The sequence below is a fragment of the Lissotriton helveticus genome, chromosome 12, assembly GCF_964261635.1.
Source record: "Lissotriton helveticus chromosome 12, aLisHel1.1, whole genome shotgun sequence".
Classification (NCBI taxonomy): Eukaryota; Metazoa; Chordata; class Amphibia; order Caudata; family Salamandridae; genus Lissotriton; species Lissotriton helveticus.
This window is the reverse complement of record NC_136073.1, coordinates 216855694-216879254: the sequence shown is the minus strand read 5'-3', so window position 1 is coordinate 216879254 and position 23561 is coordinate 216855694. Positions and strand designations below refer to the sequence as shown.

Genomic DNA, 23561 nt, shown 5'->3' with positions numbered 1-23561 from the left:
TCTGCTTAAAGCAATTAGCATTAGGAAAAGTATGAGTTTTTAAATATTTATTCTGTCCCCGCCTGTATATTATGTTTTGTTTTTAACAACGACTGTTAATTGCTTATGTAAATTGTACTGCAACTGTGACCTGTTTTTACTACTATGTGTGCTTTTATGGATATTCTTTTATGTTCCGAATAAAGCCTTATGAAATGAATGAATGAAATGACTCTGCATTTTGTTTAAAGCTATGAACTTGATTACCAACCATATGATTTATTGTAAGGCAGACACAACTGTCCTAAATGACATTGATAATTGAAAATGCTCAAAACAACTAGTCCCAGAAAGTACTTTTATGCGAAATGTAAGTCTAGGACTGCAAAGGGGGAGTCTGCTTGATATGAAGTCATAGGAGTGTCTTCACATGCCTTTTCTTAACTGCAGTTGCGAAATAACCTTTGCAAGGATCAAAGTATATGCTATGATCTCTATTGAGCAGCTGTAGGTCTTGTCTTGAAGTACAACCTTGAAATTGTTTTGCTTTCTCATTTTCCTAACACATGATGATTTGCGATTCTTGTTTGCATTCCAGATGCTTCCATCTCATTGCCTCCAAAGCTGCCAACTTGGAGAAAAGAAGAAGTTGAGCCATAACTTACCCCAAGTTTGCTGCTACAAATGTGAGATCTGTGAGCCAGGAACCTACAGCAATGGTTCAGGTACTTGTATTGCATCCAAAATTGGTTGAGTAGGCAGTGGGAGAACAATTTATATCAGATGTGGAACTGTGCAGGTCTTCAGTCTGAACATAAGTGATATTAAGTTTACATAATATTACTTAGACTGTGACGAATATGGTGTCAACATTTTCCGGTGTCTTTGAGGGAAAGACATTTCTTCTCCCCATGTCATGACTGTGTACTTTATTCCTGGAAGTTACTTAAGCGGTCCCTATTATTGTTAGACTTCTGTAGTGACCTTTTGACAAGAAATACAATTTTTCTAGAGGAAGTCTTTATTCATTCCACTGAATAACGAGGGGGGACTAACTGGCTCAGTTGAACACAGGCAACCCATTCAGAGTTTGTCAGAACTTTTGGGGTATTTAAATGATCCCATGCCTTAATTATAAATAATAATTATTGACATTAATCTGTGGCACCTTCATTTATTATTACATCCCAGAGCTTGTACAGGGATCAGTCATGGTTATATAGTGCTTCCTTTCCCTCACTTTAACATACATTACACTACTTACTAAGATGATTTAGGGGCTGATTACGAGTACGGCGATATTGAGACCGCCGTAACTATGGTGACGGTCCGACCGCCGAAATCTAGGTGGTCCAACCACCTGATTACAAATCTGGCAGTCAGGCCACCACCAGCCTAACATGATCCTGAATCCCGCTGTCCTGGCAGTGTTTAGAGTAGGGAGGAATAGAGACGGTGCTTTTCATATTCTGACTTGCCCTCCTGCAAGCTTTTTCATGGCGGTGAGACCACCATGAAAAAGCGGGTGGAACGGCAATAAGGGGGCCTCAAACAGGGTTCCCGGGTAATGTTGCCCATCTTGTCATGTGACTGTGGGCTGCCCCCCGATACATAAACTGTCGGGCGTGCACTGTGTGGCATGCATGACATGGTGCATACTCTGCTGGGCTGCTACATTGGCTTCAGGCTCACTCAGTGAGCCGAAGCATGCATAAAGCCAAAACCACACCCGGTACACAGCCGGCCTGGTGGTTCAGTCGTAATGCAGCGGTCTTAAGACAGACAGCATTATGGTCATTTGGTGTATTCGGCTTAGGTGGTCTGTCAGTCGGACAGCCAAATTCGTAATAAGTCCCTTAATCTGTCAACAATTTTTTACCTTCTTTAGAGGTTGGTGGTTAGGCTACTACTTCAAAAACGTGTAGGGTGTTACAAGTACATTAACACACTTGTAATAGAGCAGATCTGACATTGGTCATGCTTGTAACACCGCATCCTGTGTACCAGACTCTAAATATGGTTCTTTGTCTCCAACATCATATCAGGGAACAGTACTGACTGTGATGCCAGAACAAACACAGATGTAATTCCAAGAGATTCACATGAGAAAAGGAAATGGACACAGGATGCTTAGCTTGTGAATTAATGAAAATATTTTATAACTGATATGTCCACACACAGGAAAACAAGTCATTCAGATGAATAAGTTGTGAAGGTGAAGCATCACTATCAAACATGCGTCAGTTTAACTAAGGAAGTACTGAATTTAAAGTAATTGGTTCTTTAATTTATAGCTGATATAAAAAAAAAATAACAAAACTAGATTCCTGCTACAAGAACATTTAATTCCAGGATAGCCTAGTTCATACAAAGAAGGACATGTTTAATTGCGATTCTCCTATTTACATGACCAGAGAATCTGGATTTCATTAAAGACACGGAGGCTAACATTATGCATTATCCTTTAATGCAGTCCAAGCATAGCCGCATATGTCACAAAGCAAAAGTTCCAACTTAGAATACATATGAATCAACAATAGCATGAATCACTAGGCAATCAGCCTCTTTTAAATGTGGTGACAATGAAAAAGGAAAAGTCCAAACAAATCCAATGAAACATCAAACTTGAAGAAGGATGACGGAAGAAAACACCATCCACGATTGATCCACAGGTGTGAAATCAAGAAGACAAGTTATCTGCAAGGCAAAGAAAGGTTGTTAATAAATCCCAATAAAAGTATTAAGGACAAGAATAATAAACAATCATCTAAATAACAATTCCTGACAAAGGAAAGGATGTAAGTAATCCTGCAAAGGAAAATAATGTTTGTTTGTAAGTGCAAAATTCAAATAAGCATATCATAACATATATTATATATATATATTATATCATTTAATCAACCACCCAGGGAAGGGTGGGAGGGATAATGTTAGCCTCCGTGTCTTTAATGAAATCCAGATTCTCTGGTCATGTAAATAGGAGAATCGCAATTTCATTACAAGACCGGAGGCTACCATTATGCATGTTGGTAGCCATGTAAATCAACATCAGACATGTGAGAAACAGGTTTGCAATATTGATGAGCAAAGGTTCTAGAATTAGACCAATCAGCAGCCTTTAGAATATCATCTAACTTACCACCTGAGCAGAATGACTTACTGGCCATTGCGCCTCTAATAGAATGTGGTTTAAAAATATTCAGATTGATTCCAGGAAGTTTCATGACTGTTTTAACCCATCCAGCAATAGAGCAAGAAGAAATTCCTTTATGGGGTTTAACAAAAGAGAGGAGTAACTGAGATACATTCAAAGGACGAAGAGAGTTCATTCTCACATCATATTCTTTCATACATTGAACAACACAGAGTTTAGTGCAAGTATCAAAACAAGGATAGAAAATAGAATCTGACATGGTTTTAGTTCTTCTATGTATTTCAAATTTGACTCCAAACATATCGTAAGATCTAAAAGAAATATCTAGAGCTTTAACATCAGAGACTCTAATGCATGAAATTAAGCAAAGAAGAGTAGCTAATTTGATAGAAAGATTCTTCCTGCTGAGAAGAGAGTTAACTGGCCAAGAACAAAAAAGGTCAAGAATTAAATTAACATCCCAAAGAGATTGATAGCTAGGTTGAGGAGGTCTTCTAAGTCTGATACTTTTAAGTATTCTACAAATATTAGGATTTTTACCTACCGTTTTATTGTTAATTAGAGAATGTCCTGCAGAAATAGCAGATCTAAAACAATTGAGAGATCTGTAACTTGAACCTCTATCGAATTGTTCTCCAAGAAAATTAACTATATCAACAATAGGTGCCTCCACGGGATCCAAGTCCCTTTCCAAGCACCAACGTGACCAGACTTTCCAAATGTTGTTGTACCCTTAATGTGTTCCAGGGGCCCATGACTCTCCAAGGAGAGTTGAAGCTGTTGACGAAAGTCTAGCGAGATCGTTAGACTTGGGATGGCCAAAAAGGAGTTACTAGGACAATTAAGGATCGTTCTTGTCTCACTTTCTGAAGGAGTCTCTGGATCATTGCAAATGGAGGGAAGGCATAAGCGTTGATCCCTACCCAAGGTTGGAGAAAGGCATTCACTGCTAGAGCACCAGGATCGGGCATCCAGCTGAAATAAGATATCAATTGGGTAGTCAATCTGCTCGCAAATAAATCTATTTGGGATGGGCCCCAGAAATGATTGAGGGAGTTGAAAACAGAAGTGTTGAGCTTCCAGTCGCTGTAATCCAAGATGAATCTTGAATTCCTATCTGCGAAAAGATTGGATTTCCCTGGAAGGTATTCTGCTCTCAGAGAGATTTTGTGTTCTAGGCAGAAAAACCAAAGCTTCTTTGCTAGAATGGAGAGGTCTTCTGACTTGGTCCCTCCTAGACGGTTTATGTAAGCAACGGCAGACATATTGTCCATTTTCAATATGACTGATCTTCCTTAAAGAAAGCGTTTGAAGCTCATTAGAGCATAAAGTCCTGCAGTTAATTCTAGATAATTGATGTGGTGCAGGGACTCTTGTTGGGACCAAATTCCTCCAGTGTTCTGGTTCTGTAGACAAGCACCCCAGCCATGAAGGCTGGCATCCGATTCTAGAATAAAATCTGGTGCTGAACCAAAGATCGCTCTCCCATTCCATGCATCTAGATTGTCTAAACACCATGTTAAGTTCTAAGATTGCATCTGGGTTTAAGGAAATTCGATCTCCGTACCAAAGACCTGACCTGAGAGCTCTTGCTTTTATTCTCTGAAGGGCTCAATAAATCAGTGGTCCCGGAAAAATGGCCTGAATGGAGGAAGATAGAAGGCCTAGAAGTCTTGCTAGTTCTCTTAGGGAGAGATTTTCTTGTTTCAATACATGTCTTATCTTCTTTATTATTTTGGCAATCTTCTTGGGAGGGAGAAGGAGAAGACATTCTGTTGTGTCTACTGTGAAGCCCAGGAACTCCATCTTCTTTGAGGGGACTAGAAAGGATTTTTCCCAGTTTATGATAAAACCCAGACTTTCTAAGAGGTGTATAACTGTCTTCAGATCTTTGATGATTTGAGCATAGTCTTGAGAAAGAATCAGGATGTCGTCTAAGTAAATGATGAGACAAATCCCTTTCTCTTAGACATGAGGCAACTGCTCTCATTACCTTGGTGAAACACCATGGGGCAGAAGAGAGGCCGAAGGGAAGAGCCTGAAATTGAAAGAGATGGTTTTTCCAAATGAACTGAAGAAAGGGTTGGTGTTCCTTTGTCATGGGAATTGTAAAGTAGGCGTCCGTCAGATCTAATTTGACTAGCCAGTCTCCTTCTAGTAAGAGGTCTCTGAGAAGATGGATGCCCTCCATCTTGAAATGACGGTAGACAAGGAATTTGTTGAGTTCCATGAGATTTATGACCGGTCTCCAACCCTTGTCTTTCTTTTCCACAAGGAAGAGAGTACTTATGAATGTCATAAATTCCATGGGTACCTCTAGAATTGCTCCTTTTTTTAGCATTGAGGAAATTTCTTCTTCTATGATTTTTTCTTGATCTAGTGTAAGGGGTGTCGGTCTTGGAAGAGAGTACTGTATTGGAGTCTTGGTGAAATCTATACAAAAACCTTGAACGGTGTTCAGAACCCAGGGATCTTGTGTGATAATTTTCCAATTGTGGTAAAAGAATCTTAGTCTGCCACCTACTTTTGGATTCAAAGAAAGGGAAGGGAAGGGGAAGGAGTACTCATTTGAGGGGTGGAGTCAGCAGGTGCTCCTCGTGTTCGGAATTCTCTGGAGCGGAAACCTCTTCCTCTGGGTGGATAAAACTGTGGTTAGTTGGGTGGTTGGTACCCTCTACCAAAATTGCCTCTGTTTCTTGGGAAGGGGCGTCGATTAAAGCGGCCGGAAGATTGCCGCCTTCTTCCAGCCCTTCCAAAAAGGTTGCTGTTGTAGTTAAAAACTTTTTTCATGTTTTGATGCGCTCTATCTAAAGCGGTAAAGGTTGATACATATTAAAACTTCTCCAAAAAGTAAACCTTTTGGATTAATGGAGGTTTCTTTTTCAGCCATATCGATTAATTTTGGACTAATTTTATTGAGGACTACTCTTCTTCTTTCACAATTAAGTCCTGCGTTGGCATTTCCTAAGAGGACAAGTGCTCTTTGGCTCCATCCTCGAATGGAGTGTGTGTCAAGAGGGGAACCATTAAGGTAACTCTCCTCAGCTGCGTCGATTATTTTAGTAAGGGGACCTAGGATGTCGAGAACTTTATCTTGGCAGAGCTTAAGCGACCTTTCCAAGCCTTTGCGTGGGTCTCTTCCTAATTTAAAAAGATAAGTAATTAGTTCCGGATCAAGGTTAGGAGTTTAACAGACTTTACCTTCAATTGAAGGTCTGGTACATTCTGCCCTCAAAAGATTGCAAGTTTCCCTTTCTAAAGGGTTCCTAATCCATTTAGATATGAATTTAGAAACGTGCTCATGTGGAGTCCACTCTGAGCTTCTAGGATGTTTAATGTTAAAAGGGGAGAACATTTCTTCCCCTAAACGGTCCAAGATACTATCTTTAGAAGATGAAGGACCATTGTCGTCATTCAAGAGAAAGGAATCAATATCTTGATCGTCCTCATCTAGGTCAAGAATATATTCGCCAGGAAATTCTGAGCCATCAATATCACTTGGATCATTATCTAGAGCACTTTGGTGAATTGTGCCGCGAGGGACACCCATCAAATTTGTGCCGCTAAGGACACCTTTCAGATTTGTGCCGCTAAGGACACCTTTCAGATTTGTGCCACTAAGGACACCTTTCAGATTTGTGCCGCCAGGGACACCTGAGGCAAATGAGGTGCGAGGACCTCCTGTAAAATTTGAGGTGCTACGACCTCCCGTGCACTCTGGGGTATAATCAATATTATTACTTTTTTTATGCCTCTTACCCCTTTTTTCGGTGAGATCATTAATCTCAGCTATGTCCAAGTCAGATAGGTCATCATTATCGTGGATCAAGGGTCTCTTAGATGACATAACTTGGGAGAGAGTAGAAAACATACATGATCTCATCTCCTTGTGGATACGTTTTTTGATGGCATCATTATTAAAATCAGATTCAACAGTAATACTGTGAATTGAATCAGAATCTGACTCAGACATATTTTGAATTGAAAAAATAAATATATAAGAATGTCTGAAGCTTATATAGAATTCTTAACCTTTCTCTATAAACTTTCTATATATGTACAGCCTTTTTTTTTATATATGTTTATAGTAATGTGTTTATAGTAATCTTTTCAATATATATATATATCCTCTCCCTTTTTTTAAATAAATTTTTTTATTTTTTAATATTACCTTCAAATTAGTTTGTAAATATCAATCCTAATAGACTGATTATGGGAGGAAGGCGAGGGTAACACGGATAAATAATTAGATAAATTCACAAAGCGTCGTACCTCACAAGGTTTTGACAAAGTCTAAGGTATTGGGCACAATTATGAACGTCTGGGAGATTGTTCTGAAAATAAAAGCGGGTCACTGTGTTTTTTGAATAATTCGCGCGCGAGAGGAAAGAATTATAACTTTAAAATAAAGACAACTACAGGAAAGGAAAGCGGAAGCCAACCTCCGTAAATTGGAGGTTGGGGGTCTGGGTATAAGGAGTAAAAAAGTGTTACTCTACCTTATAAGATGGTATATAAAACAGGTACATTGTATATATATATATAAATATTACTCCTGTAGGGATTAAGGGGTTAATCAGTATATAGTAACAAATATAGATTAATAATAAAATACAAGTCTTAAACATGAAATTACAATATTATAAAGAGCTAAGTAAGGAGGTGACTTATCTTGCTTGGAGCCGCATTTAAAAGAGGCTGATTGCCTAGTGATTCATGCTATTGTTGATTCATATGTATTCTAAGTTGGAACTTTTGCTTTGTGACATATGCGGCTATGCTTGGACTGCATTAAAGGATAATGCATAATGGTAGCCTCCGGTCTTGTAATGAAATTATACAATAGCCTCCATATTTTCAATGTCCCTATATTTATATAGTACTTTGCATGTTCTAAGCTGTAGTTGTTTATTGGTTAGCCATCTTTATTTTTTGAATATTTAATAGAGTTAATCTATCTAAATAAATACCAAGCTTCTGATGACAATCTTCTTTACCTAGCTTGTAATAAGTATAGAGGTACCAATATTGAACAAAAAGGGCTTCAATCCTAGGAATAGGAGTTTTAAAAAGAAATTATGTCTTTAAGTTAGCTTGATGTTGTCTGTTACACGCACATCTACGACTCTCGCACGGAGTAAGTTTTGTATTTTTGTGATCGGCATAGTTTTAGTTCACATCAGCCTTCTTATGTTTGGTGATTAGGTCTTCATGCGTCAGAATAATCTTAAAGATGGACTAGAGACAATAAAGAGAATTAAAAATCAAGACTCATTTAATGTTCAATTTACTTTAAATGGGTAGAAGACAGGTCAGGGTATCTGTACTTATCAGGCAGGGTTTATATCAGGAATACACTGGTTCCACAAATTCAGGCACTGACTCCAATATATCAGAGTAATACAAACTGATGTATCTCATTGTCCATTAAATTGGGATGTATGACGTTACCACGCATACTTTTAGCACGCATACCTTTACAACGCAATTTTTACAACGCAGGATCCATTACAACGAACTACCATTACAATGCATTTTTTTACAACGCAAATACCTTTACAACGCATACCATTACAACGTAAGTATTGGTAAGTATATAATATTTTTAAAAATGTAAGTTATTAAATTTAATATAATTTGATTTAATTTAATTTTAATTTAATTTTTTTTTAAACCCAAACCTACCACTGAACCCTAAAAATACCCCTTTACCCAAAAACCCAAACCTAGCCCTGAACCCTAAAAATACCCCTTTACCCAAAAACCCAAACCTAGCCCTGAACCCTACAAAAACCCCTTTACCCAAAAACCCAAACCTAGCCCTGAACCCTAAAAATACCCCTTTACCCAAAAACCCAAACCTAGCCCTGAACCCTAAAAATACCCCTTTACCCAAAAACCCAAACCTAGCCCTGAACCCTAAAAATACCCCTTTACCCAAAAACCCAAACCTAGCTCTGAACCCTAAAAATACCCCTTTACCCAAAAACCCAAACCTAGCCCTGAACCCTAAAAATAACCCTTTACCCAAAAACCCAAACCTAGCCCTGAACCCTAAAAATACCCCTTTACCCAAAAACCCAAACCTAGCCCTGAACCCTAAAAATACCCATTTACCCAAAAACCCAAACCTATAACATTTTTACTATAATTATATACTTACCAATACTTACGTTGCAATGGCATGCGTTGTAAAGGTATCTGCGATGTAAAAAAATGTGTTGTAATGGTATTTCGTTTTAATGGATCCTGCGTTGTAAAAGTTGCGTTGTAAAAGTAGTCTGTTGTAAAAGTTGCGTTGTAACGGTTGTTTACCATTAAATTGTATCATCAGTCACTAACACTCACCCTGTAGGTGTTTAGATAGGGGAGGCACTGTCCCTCAGCCAGTTACTCATATCTCCTAGGACTAGGGCTAGGGAACAGGGGAGGTACAGGGTAAGTATTGCTCCAACTGAAAGGGTAGATATCAATGTTACTTACAAATATGCAAAAATGACTAGATATTACTTACACATGTGAAAAACTCATAGCCATCCACTTGTATTTATTGATTGATTATTTGATTGTGAAAGCATAGTCTGCCGGATTCCTGCTGCCTCAAGCCCCCTGAAGTAGGAAGTTTGGGAGAGAGCATAAGGGCCTAAAGTAAATCTTAAGTTGCACTGCATAATCAAGACACTAAGTTGGTTCAATCATTCCCCTGTAGGAATGAGCATATCCATGTAAGATATTTATAAGCATCCTTTGAACTTTGAGTTCGCGGAAGCATGCAGGAGTCCTAGAAAATGAGCTGGTCACATGTTTTAAAACACACTTCACGCTAATTTGGATGGGTACTTATAACAATACTGTTATCATGGAGACCTAAACTTCAAGCTGCAGAAGCAGCGCTTCCTACGCTGTACTATTTGGGTGCCCTTCATCAGGACCGTCACAGTGTAAAGGTTTTATACAAAACAAAAAGTCATCATATTTGTTGCAACAGATGATTTACGTGTTCATCCTAAAAAAGTACAAGTACAAGCCAAGTAAAACTAAAAATAACAGGTGAATACATCCATACATTTAATGGAAACTCATTGCAGTTGTCTCCATTTTTTATATCCCACATTTTAAAAAGTGCTCAATTTCATATTTCGGCTTGCTCTATACCTGCTCAACCAGGCGCAATAGGGAAGGAGTGGTCTTGCACATGCAGTCGCGGCTGCTACCTCCTAATCGCAGTGGTGCGGTTGGGGTTAGGTGTGGGGGATAAAAGAAAACAAAAATCACTTACCTCCCGGCCGGCTGGCCGGCCGCCGTCACCTCTCTTGCGTCCTCTTCCTTTTTGGGAGAAACAGGAAGTGCCAAGGCTCCCACGCTCACCGCAGCCAATCAAAACGTTGCAATGCAACTTTATGATTGGTCTGAACGCCGTGACAAGGCGCTCAGGCAGGGGCCGGAGCGGTGGGCATGTTCTCTATGCAGGCTATAATGCAGCCAGCATGAAGAACAGGCAAATGGTCAATACTGTTTTGGGTGGCCCGAGAGGGCGGACAAACAGCCATTGCGCACTTAGGAGGATTGTACCCTCCTCCCCTGCTCTTCAGCCCCGCCCAGCCCCCTCGCGTAAGCTGCCACAGCAGAAGAACTAAATAAAATGATAATCACAATAGTTATTATCATTTTATTTTTTCCTTTCTTTTGCTGCATCAAGGCAGTGATCATATGGAGATTAATTTTTGCTTAACTGCACAAGATGACTTCTCTGTTTTAAGATTATATCAAATTCAAAACTGTTTTAAAAAAAGATGTTTCTGTTTTTAGTGATAACAGAAAAACGTTGTCATTGTTTTTATTCGTGTTTTTTTTCAGCATTCGAAGAGTGCTGGAGTTGTCCGATGGATGAGTGGTCCCAGAAAGGAGAACAATCTTGCTGGAAGAAAAGTGTAGTGTATATGTTTTGGAGTGAACCTATTAATATTTTCTTTGTGATATTGTCAATTTCAGGAATATTACTTACCATATTGGTACTGGTGCTTCATATGAAACATAGCAATACACCAATTGTGAAAGCCGCTGGAGGTCCCGTCTTCTACTGTAGCATGGCCTCACTTATTTGCTCCTTCGCCAGCATTCTTCTCTACTTTGGAGAGCCCACTTTATGGAAGTGCAAAATTCGGAGACCTATATTTGGCATGAGCTTTGCAGTATGCCTTTCTAGCATTCTTGCTAAGTGTGTTAGGATCTTGTGTGCTTTTGCAAGCCCTGTGGGTAGACCCACAAAACTGCAGGCCACTCTGTACCAAGTCATATTGGGAACTGGGTCAGCTCTGCAGTTAATTGTCACTGCCTTTTGGCTTTTCCTTGATCCTCCCGGAGTCCGGCGGGCATATCCCAAGAATCAGCCCTATGTGATTATTGAATGCTTTAATGAAGTGGGAATAGGGTTCTCTTTTCTCATTGGCTATCTCTGTTTCCTTGCTTTCATCTGTATCTCAGTTGCTATCAAGGGGCATGCTCTTCCTAAAACATTTAATGATTCTCAGGGCATCTCATTCATGATCATGACTTTTTTTGCAGTTTGGTTGTCAGTGATGCCAGTGCTGGACTCAGGGAAAGAGAGGACTGCTGAAATGGTTTGCATTGTAGCCACCTGGTTGTCTTCCTTTAGCTGTTTGGCTTTTCTCTTTTTCAGTAAGTGTTATATCATACTGTTCAAACCCCATCAAAATACGTCTGAGTGGATTAAAAAGTCCACTTTTGAGTATTGCCAGCAAATTGCTTCCAAAGCTGATCTGAGCATCCAACTGGAGAGCAGCATTGACACGATGGAAACTTCCGGCTAATAGAGCCATCATATGTGGAGGCAGCCATAGCCTTTGTTAAAACTCGACACTCACTGATCATAATTCCTTCTTCCATTCTACATCAATATTAAGTTGTCCTCTTTAATGTTTTGATTACTTCAAAACAGCTTTAGCAATAGCACATAATTATGAACTACACTGGCTTTCAACTCAGTAAGAGAAACATCTTCAACATTTACTAACTTATGTAATTCCTTCCATGGTAATACATATATCTTTAAACGTTTTGTAAATAATAGTTTATAGTGTGGTTAGCCAGTTTCTAGGCCTGTTTTCCTAATTTGGACTGAGCAGAGAACCAAAGATTCATACTATGGCCTTCCACATGAGTGACTTGTAATTCCAGTTTCAAATAGTAACAGAAATTACTATCTGAATCAGGATTACAAATTGTGCAGCAAGACCCAAACCTTTGGGCTTTCCAATGCAGAATTTGCTCGGTAAAATCAGGTGAAATGTATTGTTTAATATGGAAACATAATCAGAAGTGGGTGCACAACTATTGAGTTTCAAGTTTCTTCCCCTTTCCTTGTCTGAAAATACATAATATATGGGATAAAGTACTCTCTGCCAGGGATTATAAGGATATTACAAGTCACTGAGGATTTCCATGGCCATATAGAGGAACAAGGCTGCCTATATACACCTAGGATGGAATAAGGGTCGTCAGAGGCTTGTCCATGTGTCCGCCCACCCTATTAAGAGTGAGTGAACACATGGCCAGTTTTTGCTTTCACGTACCACCATACAAAAAGTGACAGTTTAATAAGGCTGAAACTATAAATTACCCCCAAGTCATGGGAAAAAACTCCCATGGCTAGGGAGTGTCATTGTTTTTTTTATTTCCAAAAACAAAATCTTGACATGCAGCTCCATTATGTTGAAGGAGCTGTCTGTCAAACTTTCAATGCATTCACTCTGGGCTAGCAGACACCTCCAAATTTGGCGGGTGGAGTACCATATCCACCAAACTCAAAATCTGGCCTTAAGTTAACTCGATTTAACATTGTCCCCTGAAGTATCTTGCTGGCGGGTTGCAGACTATACAGAATGCCAGTGACTAGTGTTAGGCATCTCACCTACGCATTATAACTTCGAACATCCTATCCTCTTTATGAGGTGTTTTTTTAACAGAATTAATTGTTAAAGCTTTTGTATCTTTCAAAAGTCTTCACTTCGCCTGGGATCTACCAGCATGCCATTTGAACTCCAGTTCGGCACATTTTCTTATTATTTTTAAGATCAAGCATGTGCAATGTGGTGGCTAACGGCCACATGCATCATTGCACCCGTTTGCGATTCCTAAATTGCGAAAATTAAGGAATCGCAATTTAGAAATCGCAAACTGCAATGCATGAACAATTCGCATTTATTTTTGCGATTCGGTATTTTTCCTTAATTGCGATTCACAATTTGCGAATCGCAATTAAGGAAAACCCTTCACATTGATTCCTATGGGCCAAAAGGCCCATAGGAATGAATGGGAAGGCATTCACATTTTGCGAATTTCAAATTGCGATTCGCAAAATGTGAATGCAATTTAACTGGGTGCAGGGGGGTCCAAAGAACCCCTCCCTGCACCCCTGAAATGTAACTTTAAATGCAATTTACACACACACATGCCCCAAGGGCATGTGTGTGTGTAAATTTAAACTTTCAAAAATGCAATTTGTGCATATTTGAAAGTTTTCGGTAAATTAGCATGAAGTTCAACTTCATGCTATTTTACCACTTCCAAATTGCGAATTCGCAATTAAAAAATGATCATGCATTGCATTTAAGAAATCTGAAATTGTGATTCCTTAAATGCAATCGCAATTTTAGAAATCGCAACATGGTTGCGATTCCTAAAATTGCGAAATGCATGATGCATTCCAAATTAGTCAATTGCATTCGCCAACGGCCGAAAATTGCGATTCGCACCGTTTGCGAATGCAATTGACTTTGATGCATGTGGGCATAAGTGTTCTCCTGCCTCTCTGAAAAAAGTAGGAATTTTCTCCCACTAACTCCTAAATCCTATTTACCCTCCTCTGCATCATCATAAAGTAACTTTGTTGTCCTTTCCCGAAGCTAGATAGAGGCTTTACATCACTTTTTACTTGCTTAAATTCTAGCAACTAAATTAAAGTTAACTTGATTAACCTTCTATGCATCAACATTGTGATCAGGCACCATTTTAAAGCACACACTACTATGCTCTATTGGAAGAGGATGAGCTAGATTAGCTACAAAAGCTTATGAACACTGTTTGTCTGATTTCCTCCTGCCAATTGACTTTAAGTAATACATGTCCAAAACACTAAACAATGTGCTTCTGCCAGATCATGCTGCTATTATTTTATTCTCTATTGTTTTCCTTCTACAACAAGATTAAGTATGCATTTTTCTATATCCACGAATTGTTCATAGCTTTTCAACCTCCATGCAGAACCACCTGGTGCATGGTAACAGTGCAAAATGTGTTGGTATCAGACACATCTAGTTAGATTGCCATATGCATTGATACCTGTTGCTGCCTTATACATTGTGCTTTGCACTATGAACTACCATATCTAAGAAAGTTCTAGACTTATTCACAAACATTGAGCAGGAGACAGTAGTGCTTATACATAACCTTAAAGCCATGATGCCCAACCACCTGTCAGATAGTACATTCATTTAAGGTGTGCCATATGCAAATATTGTGATGTTTTCATTGTTTCATTCACCACTGTGGAAGTGGCTCTCTGAAGTCATCAAAGCTTTCAAATAACTAATTTTGTTACCCCAATTAAAGTCAATTGCTGTATTTTTGCTAATGTTATTTATATTGTGTTCACAATATTGTTGCAATGAGTGTTTGTAATCTGTATACTCCCCTCTCTGATAGATTCACATATACACATATATAGGAATGCAGACAAATAGGAGATTTTAGGTAACGTAAAGTAAAAAATGAACTGCTTTGAATGTTTTATAATCTTTGTAGGATGCTCCAGGGATAAGGATATGTGCATTTTTTATTTTGTTGTAAGTTATTCCAGGGTTCTGGTACAATATGGCCTCTTGCAGCCTAAGATGTAAATGTATAATTCTACCATTTGTCATATACACATACCGAGGTGCTACAATTTTATTAGTCCATTTACAGGGCAGTACAACTGCGCACTCAAAGGCCACTCTGTGTTTATTTATTTTATTTTAAATAAAAATGTTACATTAGCAGACGTGTTTTCTTTCATACGCATTTACATGGCTGTAAGAGCAAATGTATAGTTTAATTACATTTGTGTCTTATATTGTCACTTAAAAACTGATGCTTGATACTTTAGAAACAAAATATCAACCTTATATTTATATTGTGATTGTGTACAAATATTACCAATACATACTCTGTAGCAGTGTCTTTTATTCTCTCTATAATACTGTTTTTTTCATATTTTCATTTATTTTAGTCTTTCAACTGGTGTTTGCTATTTGTCAACATGCTGTTTTGTGCAGAGAGCATTATATTTGAAATGCTCTTTATAGAGAATACACTAATTTAATGATCAGTTGTCTAGCTCTAAATGGGGATTCCCACACTGTTTTCCTTTTTATATACCCAATTCAATCTAACTATGCATTGTTCATTATCATTATTTAAACTTTCTGAGTGCTTATTTTAGTGGTGTGTTAAAGCCAAGCGATGTAAGAAACCATTCAGAATGCTATTTCTATCTATATAATAGTTTATTTCTCAGTCTGTTTTTTGTCCTATAAATATTTTTAATAAATTCTTCTTGGTGAATTTCTGTAATGTTTTGTTTCAATTTTTATTCAGTAGGGAGTACTGTGCATGTAATCAGAAGGAGTTATGGTGATGCTTTTGGGATATCGTTTTCTTAATGTATGAGTAAAAAAGAAAATCAACACATATTGTGGTAATCTTTACGTGTATAAATATTGTTAATTCGTTTACTTGTTCTATTTATGTTTTACATTTTAATGGTGAAGTACATTTATGAGTGTCAAAGTCACTTTCCACTCTTGTAATTCTGTGTAATATGTATGCTTCAATTTTGTTGTGAAATTAACCTTGCTCTTTTGTCAAATGGAAAGCTTTTACAGTGGCCCGTGAATTCTGAAAATCAGATTGAGGGGCTGTTTATGGTTACATCATTCTTTCCTCCATTCCACTGTGGTGGCGGGACTGAGTACTTTGCCAAGCAGACGGCGTCCCCGCCTACCGCATTATGACTTTCCTCTATGGCTTGCGGTGTTACTGCAGCAGTGTGATGATGGCTGTACATGTCGCTGCGAGCCAGAATGCAATGTTTGCTAGACTCCTGACTGCTGGACACGTCCACAATGTGATTTCATCCAGTCAGCCATATGTGTACATTGTTAGAGGAGTTGTAAACTACCTTGCAAGCCAAACAAAGGGTATTGTAGTGCTTAACATGTGTACCAGTGCCAGTATACATGGGCAAAATCACCCTCAGCACATTTTATGGACACTTTTACTGCCCTGCCGCCAACTCACGCATGGTGGTATTCTCGCCAGGGAAAGGTCAACGGAAAGGCAGTTCGTAATAATGCTGGTGGTGTAAAGGCCGGAATCGGCTCCATGGACCGCCTCTGCCTCTCCCGCCATGGTAGCAGGAAAGTCAGCGGTTGCGGCAGTCTTCCTACTGTCTTCATAATCAGGCAGTCGGATGATCAGGGAAGCAGGCGGTAGGGCCACTGAACAGCAACAGCAGTTCCCTTTCCGCCATCATCGTAATCGGTCCCTTAGACTGATCTCTGTAATGTTCATGTCTCGTAGCATTAAAAACACTTGGCTTACCATATATTTCTTTACTGTAATTTGTGATAGTTTGGTACCATCTACAAAGAGACCTGTGGACATGATTTGTAATTTATGACTGCTTGACTGCTGATTGACTGCTTTTAATCTCATGAGCCAGCTACTGTTCCATTGTCTGAAGTAAAAAAAGAAACAATTGAAAGGTAAGATGAAGAGATAGCTGAATCGATACCTGCAGTGATCTGCAGCAGCAGCTAATTGAAGATGTCCAAGTCATTATAATGTATATAGATTCATGAAAGGTTTCCATTAACCACATATTCTACTTTTATATGCATATTTAAACACATAATCAAACTCTAGTGAGGGTTATAGAAAACTGTAAAGAGAGAGGAAAAGAAGAAGGATAACAGAGATAGAGGTAAAAGTAGGTAAAGAGAGATTCAGATTTAGAGAGAAGGAAGGAGAGATATAAAGAAAGATGGGCACAGGGGGTACTTTAAACAGAGAAATCTTGATGCATATATAGACAGACAGACAGGCAGAGAGAACGAGTGTGATGGAGAAATCACTGTAAGGTGAGGGAGGTAGAGAGGCAGGGGAATATCAATTTGCACTGCATACTCTCGAGGGAAGCATAAACATCAACATTTCTAAGACTCTTGATTACAGTTTGTAGTTATTAAGGTTCACTCAGGAAGGATGTAAAACATGAGGTCTTTATTGTAGTTAGCATCAATATGTGGTAGATCAGAGCCCCACCAGGAGCTGCCTGTCAGCTGCTCAGCCCATGACCAACTGTCACTCTGCCTCTCTCAGACCCAACATTCCGAGGCATCATCAGACTCCAACATTCTAATGAGTCAGAGCAAAGGCACTGGCTGAGCAGGGCTGTTAAAACACTTTACAATATAAATGTAGGATACTACATAGTTGTATATGAACACAATTAAACATAACAAATTTGTATTCCTTTTCTGTGACAACTTGAAATTTAATTTATAAGTCAGGAGACTATCACTGGAGAAGAGAATAAGTTTTTTCAATATCATGTCATAGCACATTATTTGAGGCAGCCAAACCTTGCGGACATAGACCACAATTTAGCTAGAGGCTTAATTGTGATCCTTATGCCAAAAGAATGGGGACACTGGGTTTGAAATTACAAGTTGTGTGATAATTATTGCACCAGTACAGTTTTCCCCTGGTAGATTCCAACATGTCAGACCCACCAAGATTTATTGTGGAAAAGAAACAGAAAAAGGCAAAACATGCAATATTCGGTGCATTAAAAACCACCATATTGTTTCTCCACACATGAAGGTGATTTTTGGACATTTCACTGCAGGACATACACTGACACACTCTTGACACCGGTGTTTGCTCCGTAGTGATGGCCTTTTTTTGGTTTTTCACAGGGAATATTTCACCACAGGCAATGTTAAATTAACATAATTAACATGGGTCAAATTACTGTATATTCAGTAATGCTATGTGTTGGGATTTCAATATCCACTTTAACATCTCAAAAGGGTTGACTTAAAGAGATACTATGAGCCTGACTCACAAATCCATTTTTTGAATCAATCATTTTTATTGAGCGGTAAGACAACTCATAACACAGCTCAACTGCCTACATCCACTGGCCGGCAGAGCAAATTCTGGGAATAGTTGACACAGCGTTCGGGCCTACACCCCGGAGGGCGACCCCGCCATGAAAGCGTCAGACCGTATAAAGCAGCCAGGGCAGATGCAACAAATCCATTTTTGGCCATAAATCTATGTTCACGGCTAAACTGTGAAGAAATCTGCAGTGGTAAATCCCATGCAATTGGTGGGAAGTGGGCAGGAGAAGACGTGCTTAGCCTTGTAACTTTGTAGATGCCCACAAACCTGTATAATAGTGGGAATTCTGTCCTTTTTCCACCCTAAAAATGGTCAGACATTTGTTTCAACCATTTACCAGAGTAACTTTATTTACTTTATGGAAAGGAGAATGGAACATGCCTAGATTGTATGCGAGTGTAAGGGAAATCCAACCATTTTCCGCCCTGTATGTATCTTGGTGCTATTGTATAGCATGAAGCTATCCAAAAAGGCACAGATACAATCAATGAGGGATTGCAGGGAAAGCATGGTTCTTTCAGTAGAGTTGGACTGCATTCTTTAAAGAGATATGTTTTTAGATGTTTCACAAATTGGACCAGGGGTGGGTGAGTATTGTTAGATATAGGGGCACTGTTCCGGATCCTGGATACATACAGGGAGACGTCCTGTTGCCTTGACTCCAGCCACATGGTGCTCTAGCTATGGCTGTGTCAGGCACCACAGAGGTGGTTAGTTTGTCAGTGAGCTAGAAGACGGTGCAGATCGCGATGGCTTTGGAGCTGATGCACCTGATTTTGAAGATAGTGTGGGCTGGCAACAGGTGTCAGAGGAGCTACATTGTGTGGTGATGATGTGGTCATAGTTCTCCAGGCCCCTGATGAGGCATATCACAGCATGAAGTATGCATTTGGGTGGTGGGGGGGGAGCAATGGGGAGTTTATGGATCTGAGTGTGACTACCAACCAAATGCAAGAGTGCAAAAGTTTGAGCCCCGGAATTGCTGTCTCTAAGGAAGATTTCACTTTCCACAGTAGAAAACCTTTTCCAGTGGACTGAGATGTCTATGATGCAAAACCTTCAATAGCAGGAAATACAACAGTTAAGGAAATAATTTAAACTGAACTCCCATCCTGGTCATCACAGGTTTATACCGTTATACATAATTTCATATCTACAATGCCACAGCACAACAAATGTTTACAAATAGGTGGAATGCCACTTAGAAATAAATTATATGCAAAACACCAGCTTACAATGCATATGCTACAGTCATACAGTACAACATAAGGAGAGGGGGTTACGGTTAATTTACTACCTTAACTGCTGTTTTTTTTGTCTTTCAACATTGTGTTGTAGTTACTATTTTGTATTAGTGCTCTGCAGAACCAATTAACCTCAATGAGCATCAGTGTTGTCAGAGTAATGAGGCCAGGCCATATCATCAATGAATAGGAACAAAAGGAGCTCCCGACTAGTTTTGGCCTTATTGGGCCTCACCTGTGAGGTGCCGTTTGAACCCTATGGCATAGTAAGCACTGTATTCACGCTTTGGCACATCCATCGCACATCCATCACACTTGGCGCATATTCACAAACTGCATTTTGAGTATGTTTTGGAGTATATTACAACAGTACTACAAAATGCTAATTACAAACCTACATTCCTCTGCCTCCCCAATCTTTTTCTGTGCAAAGATCTCCACCCTGACTGCATTGTCTCCGCACACATAAATAGTGATTACTACTAAAGGGTTGGGAATGGGGAGGAATATGGAACACTTAGAGAGGGTTAGAAAGGGGTTTCAGGAGGCATGTGTCTCCACCCATAAAAGAGTAAGCCCATTGCTGTTCACAAACTGCCCTTCTAAAGTTACTAAGGCCAAAAAGGGACCAAAAAATAGTAAGTAACCCCAGCTCAGGGATGAAGTAAGACCAGCACCACACATGCCCAACCACTAATACTGCAGCACTGTCATATAAAAATCAGTGGCGGTAGGGACTTAAAATGAAATTGCACATGAAATAATGCTAATTTAACTGATGTGAAATAGTTAACAATGTAAATATTTATAACTTAATGTTAAAAATTATACAAATAGTACATATTATTTCATTATTAAATATTTTAAGGTTTTTTAAATTTGAAAACTAATGTAACAATATATTTTATTAAATATAATTAAATTTACCTTAAACATCACTTTTCATAATTATTACAGCCTAATAAAAATGTAATGTTTTACTTTAGGAGTACATTTATTTTTCCATGTAAACAATATTAAAGTTTTGCACATTCTTATAAGTAGTGAAAATACTAACACATATTTAGGGTTAAGCAAAAATAAAATAAAAAAGGAGACAGCACAATATGGACAGGTAAAGAAAAAATAACAGTGGACAGCAAAGAAACAAGGTAACATATGTTGAAAAGAAGAACCACTTCAGAATGACACTAGACCTCGGAGAAAAAATTGCAGCAAATATGTTTAAAGGAACACAAAAAGCAGAAAAAGGCATTGAAACAAATACAAATATGAAATGAGAAGATAACATAGTAGCACAGAAAAGTAGAGATATATAGTTTTTAGTGAAAAAATACAAAACCAAAGAAAACACATAAAAGTGATATGTACAAATATGGATAAAGAAAAGTGAGAAAAGAAGAAGCACTTCAGATAGATACTATAGCTGGAAGAAAATAGGGTTAATAGAACACAGAAAATTAAAGTGTTGCAGGGTTTCTGCACCTACACAGAACTGTGCACAGAGGCCCAGGACCTCAGTGAATTGTGGTCTACCAAACAACTCACCCCAGTGCCTGGAAACCCTAACCAGCTAGCATCAGTGTCTCATTAGCTCTTCGTCCTAAAGCAAAGGAACCAATGATTAGACAACCCAGAACATGCGACTAAGGTTATACTCGGGAATGGTGGGAAGCAAGAATACTCTTTCGTTATACTCTCAACCAGTCCACAACAGGAGTAAAAAAGAGACACGGAAAGGTTAATATATTTATTTTAACGACGTGCTTCAAGATGCAGTATCTTTGCTAACATAAGCAGACTTATGATTAGAAATAATATGATCAACATTGTTACAATTCCATAAAAAACAAAAGGAGAAATCATATTACAATGATGGTGAAAATAGGTACTATAGCACCTAGTAAATCACACTCCCTAGCTAGGAACTATGTTTTATTAACTATAGAAGGTCTCTTAGGGTTGTTTGGGGGACCCCCATAACTCTAAGATCAGCAGGGATGAATCACATTAGGATCTGCAAAAGCTCGTTCTCCCTGGAAATTGAATTTTTCCAAGTGTCTGAAATCATGCCTACAGTGTGATATTAAAGGCACCAGAATCATGTTGGCTTGCAGCTGCATATATGGGGAAACATCCTTTACAACAAAACTTTTACAACGCAGTGCTTTTACAACGCAGGTTTTACAACAAAAACCATTACAACACATTGCGCTGGGGGGCGCTCTAGGATAGGGAATAGATTTAATTTACTATCAAACACCTTCCCTAGTGTCCACGGGGACTGGAGTTGGAATAGTAAATTAAACTATTCACTATCCAGCACCCCAAAGCGCTATGCGTTGTAAAGGTTTGCGTTGTAAAAACTGCATTGTAACAGCATGCGTGGTAAAAGCATGCGTGTTAACGTAATACATCCGCATATATGTTATGGCTAGAACGTGAGCCGATCAGCCTGGACAACAGCTACCTTGTTATGATAACCTTGGAGGCTTTAGCACTCAGTGTGCAGACTAGAGTCACGATGTAAGTCTGGGGATGCTGAAAACAAGCCAGTCTCATATGACACATTTCACGCAGCCTAACTTACAATAGCATTTAATTGCAGTGTCGTATGCAAAAGCAACAAAAAGGAAAAATGGCATTTAAACTTCTAATAAGTCTATGCTAACTTAACAGTGTGAATAACAACGCCCAGCCCACACTACAAAAGCAGAACAAGCAACTGAAACAAATCATTAAAAAAAATGAGCAAAGAACACAGTAGTACAGAGTAATAAAGAGATATATTAAACATCCCTGCACTAAAGTTTTCAAACTATACCCTAATGATAACAAGGAAGCTCATGAGTATGCAAGCACTGTTGCATCTCTCCCTTCTGCTTCTGTTGAGGGCTACAGATCAATTTGCGGAACACAACATATATGGTCTTAAACTCCCAGTGCTCATTTAGGAGTAGGATAGTAGTGGAAGGAGCCTTGATAGAGAAAGCGAAGACATTTAATTATTTAGGGGTCAAATGAGCTGATACCCTGTCTTGGAAATAAAGAAAAGGAAGCTTGTATTGCAATTTAGATCAATTCTAGTAGCGAAAAGTATAATGCCACATCATGCAGGCTAATATCTCCAGTTCTAGAGCATTAGGAGGGGCACTATATGGGGCAGAAGTATATGGTCTTGGGGATATGGCCCTATGAGATTATGTAAAAATGCCTTTGTAAGATCCCTTTTAAACTAATTAATAGTGCCACATTGTTCCCGCTACATCTTGATTTAGTACTAAAAATTATGGACCATACTGTGAGCTTTGGGGCACTGTTGTATTGGATTAGAATGTGGTCTGTTCAACCATTGGAATTGTTTAAATATCTGATTAACTTGGACAAACATTGTACTACTCTATGACTTAGTTACATTAAATCTTGGCTGTTGAGGCTGAAAGTGGAGGAGGTATGGGAAAATCCTGGAGCTATCAAGAAGGATTTAAGATTAGAGGTAAAGAAATGTTATTGGCAGCATGTTTTGGAGATATCATGTAATGAAGAGAAAGATGAAGTATTAATTGATAAATTCCTATCTCACAATTGTATCCCTGAATATACCCTACATGAATAGAATTGTACCATGTAAAGCGAAAAACCTGTATGTACAATTTAGGATAAGTAGCTTGCCAGTAAACTCTTACACAGCTAAATGGACAAATAATATTGTGTTAAATGAAGCTTTTCCAGCCCTTTCTACATTAAAGGAAACAGAACATAATTTTCTAATCTTCTGTCCACTAGATAGAGCCCCAAGAAAAAAATGATCTTTTTCCATGTTGATGCTTGGACATGAGGTATTTTTTGGAGGTGCTGAGGATACTGAAATCAGATTCTTCAGAAATGATTGTTTATGCACTGTCAAAGTTTTTTCTCTGGGCCTGGACATTACA

The 23561-nt window shown here is 38.7% G+C and overlaps 1 protein-coding gene across 1 annotated transcript in view; it reads left to right on the top strand.

Annotated features, from left to right (window-relative positions):
* Positions 1 to 23561, top strand: part of LOC144798003 (uncharacterized) — a 221993-nt gene that overhangs the window by 160153 nt on the left and 38279 nt on the right. The window contains exons 5-6 of the mRNA XM_078668794.1: positions 578 to 704; positions 10991 to 11145. Coding sequence (XP_078524920.1) covers positions 578 to 704; positions 10991 to 11145 — 282 coding nt within the window. The remainder of the gene's footprint in view (positions 1 to 577; positions 705 to 10990; positions 11146 to 23561) is intronic.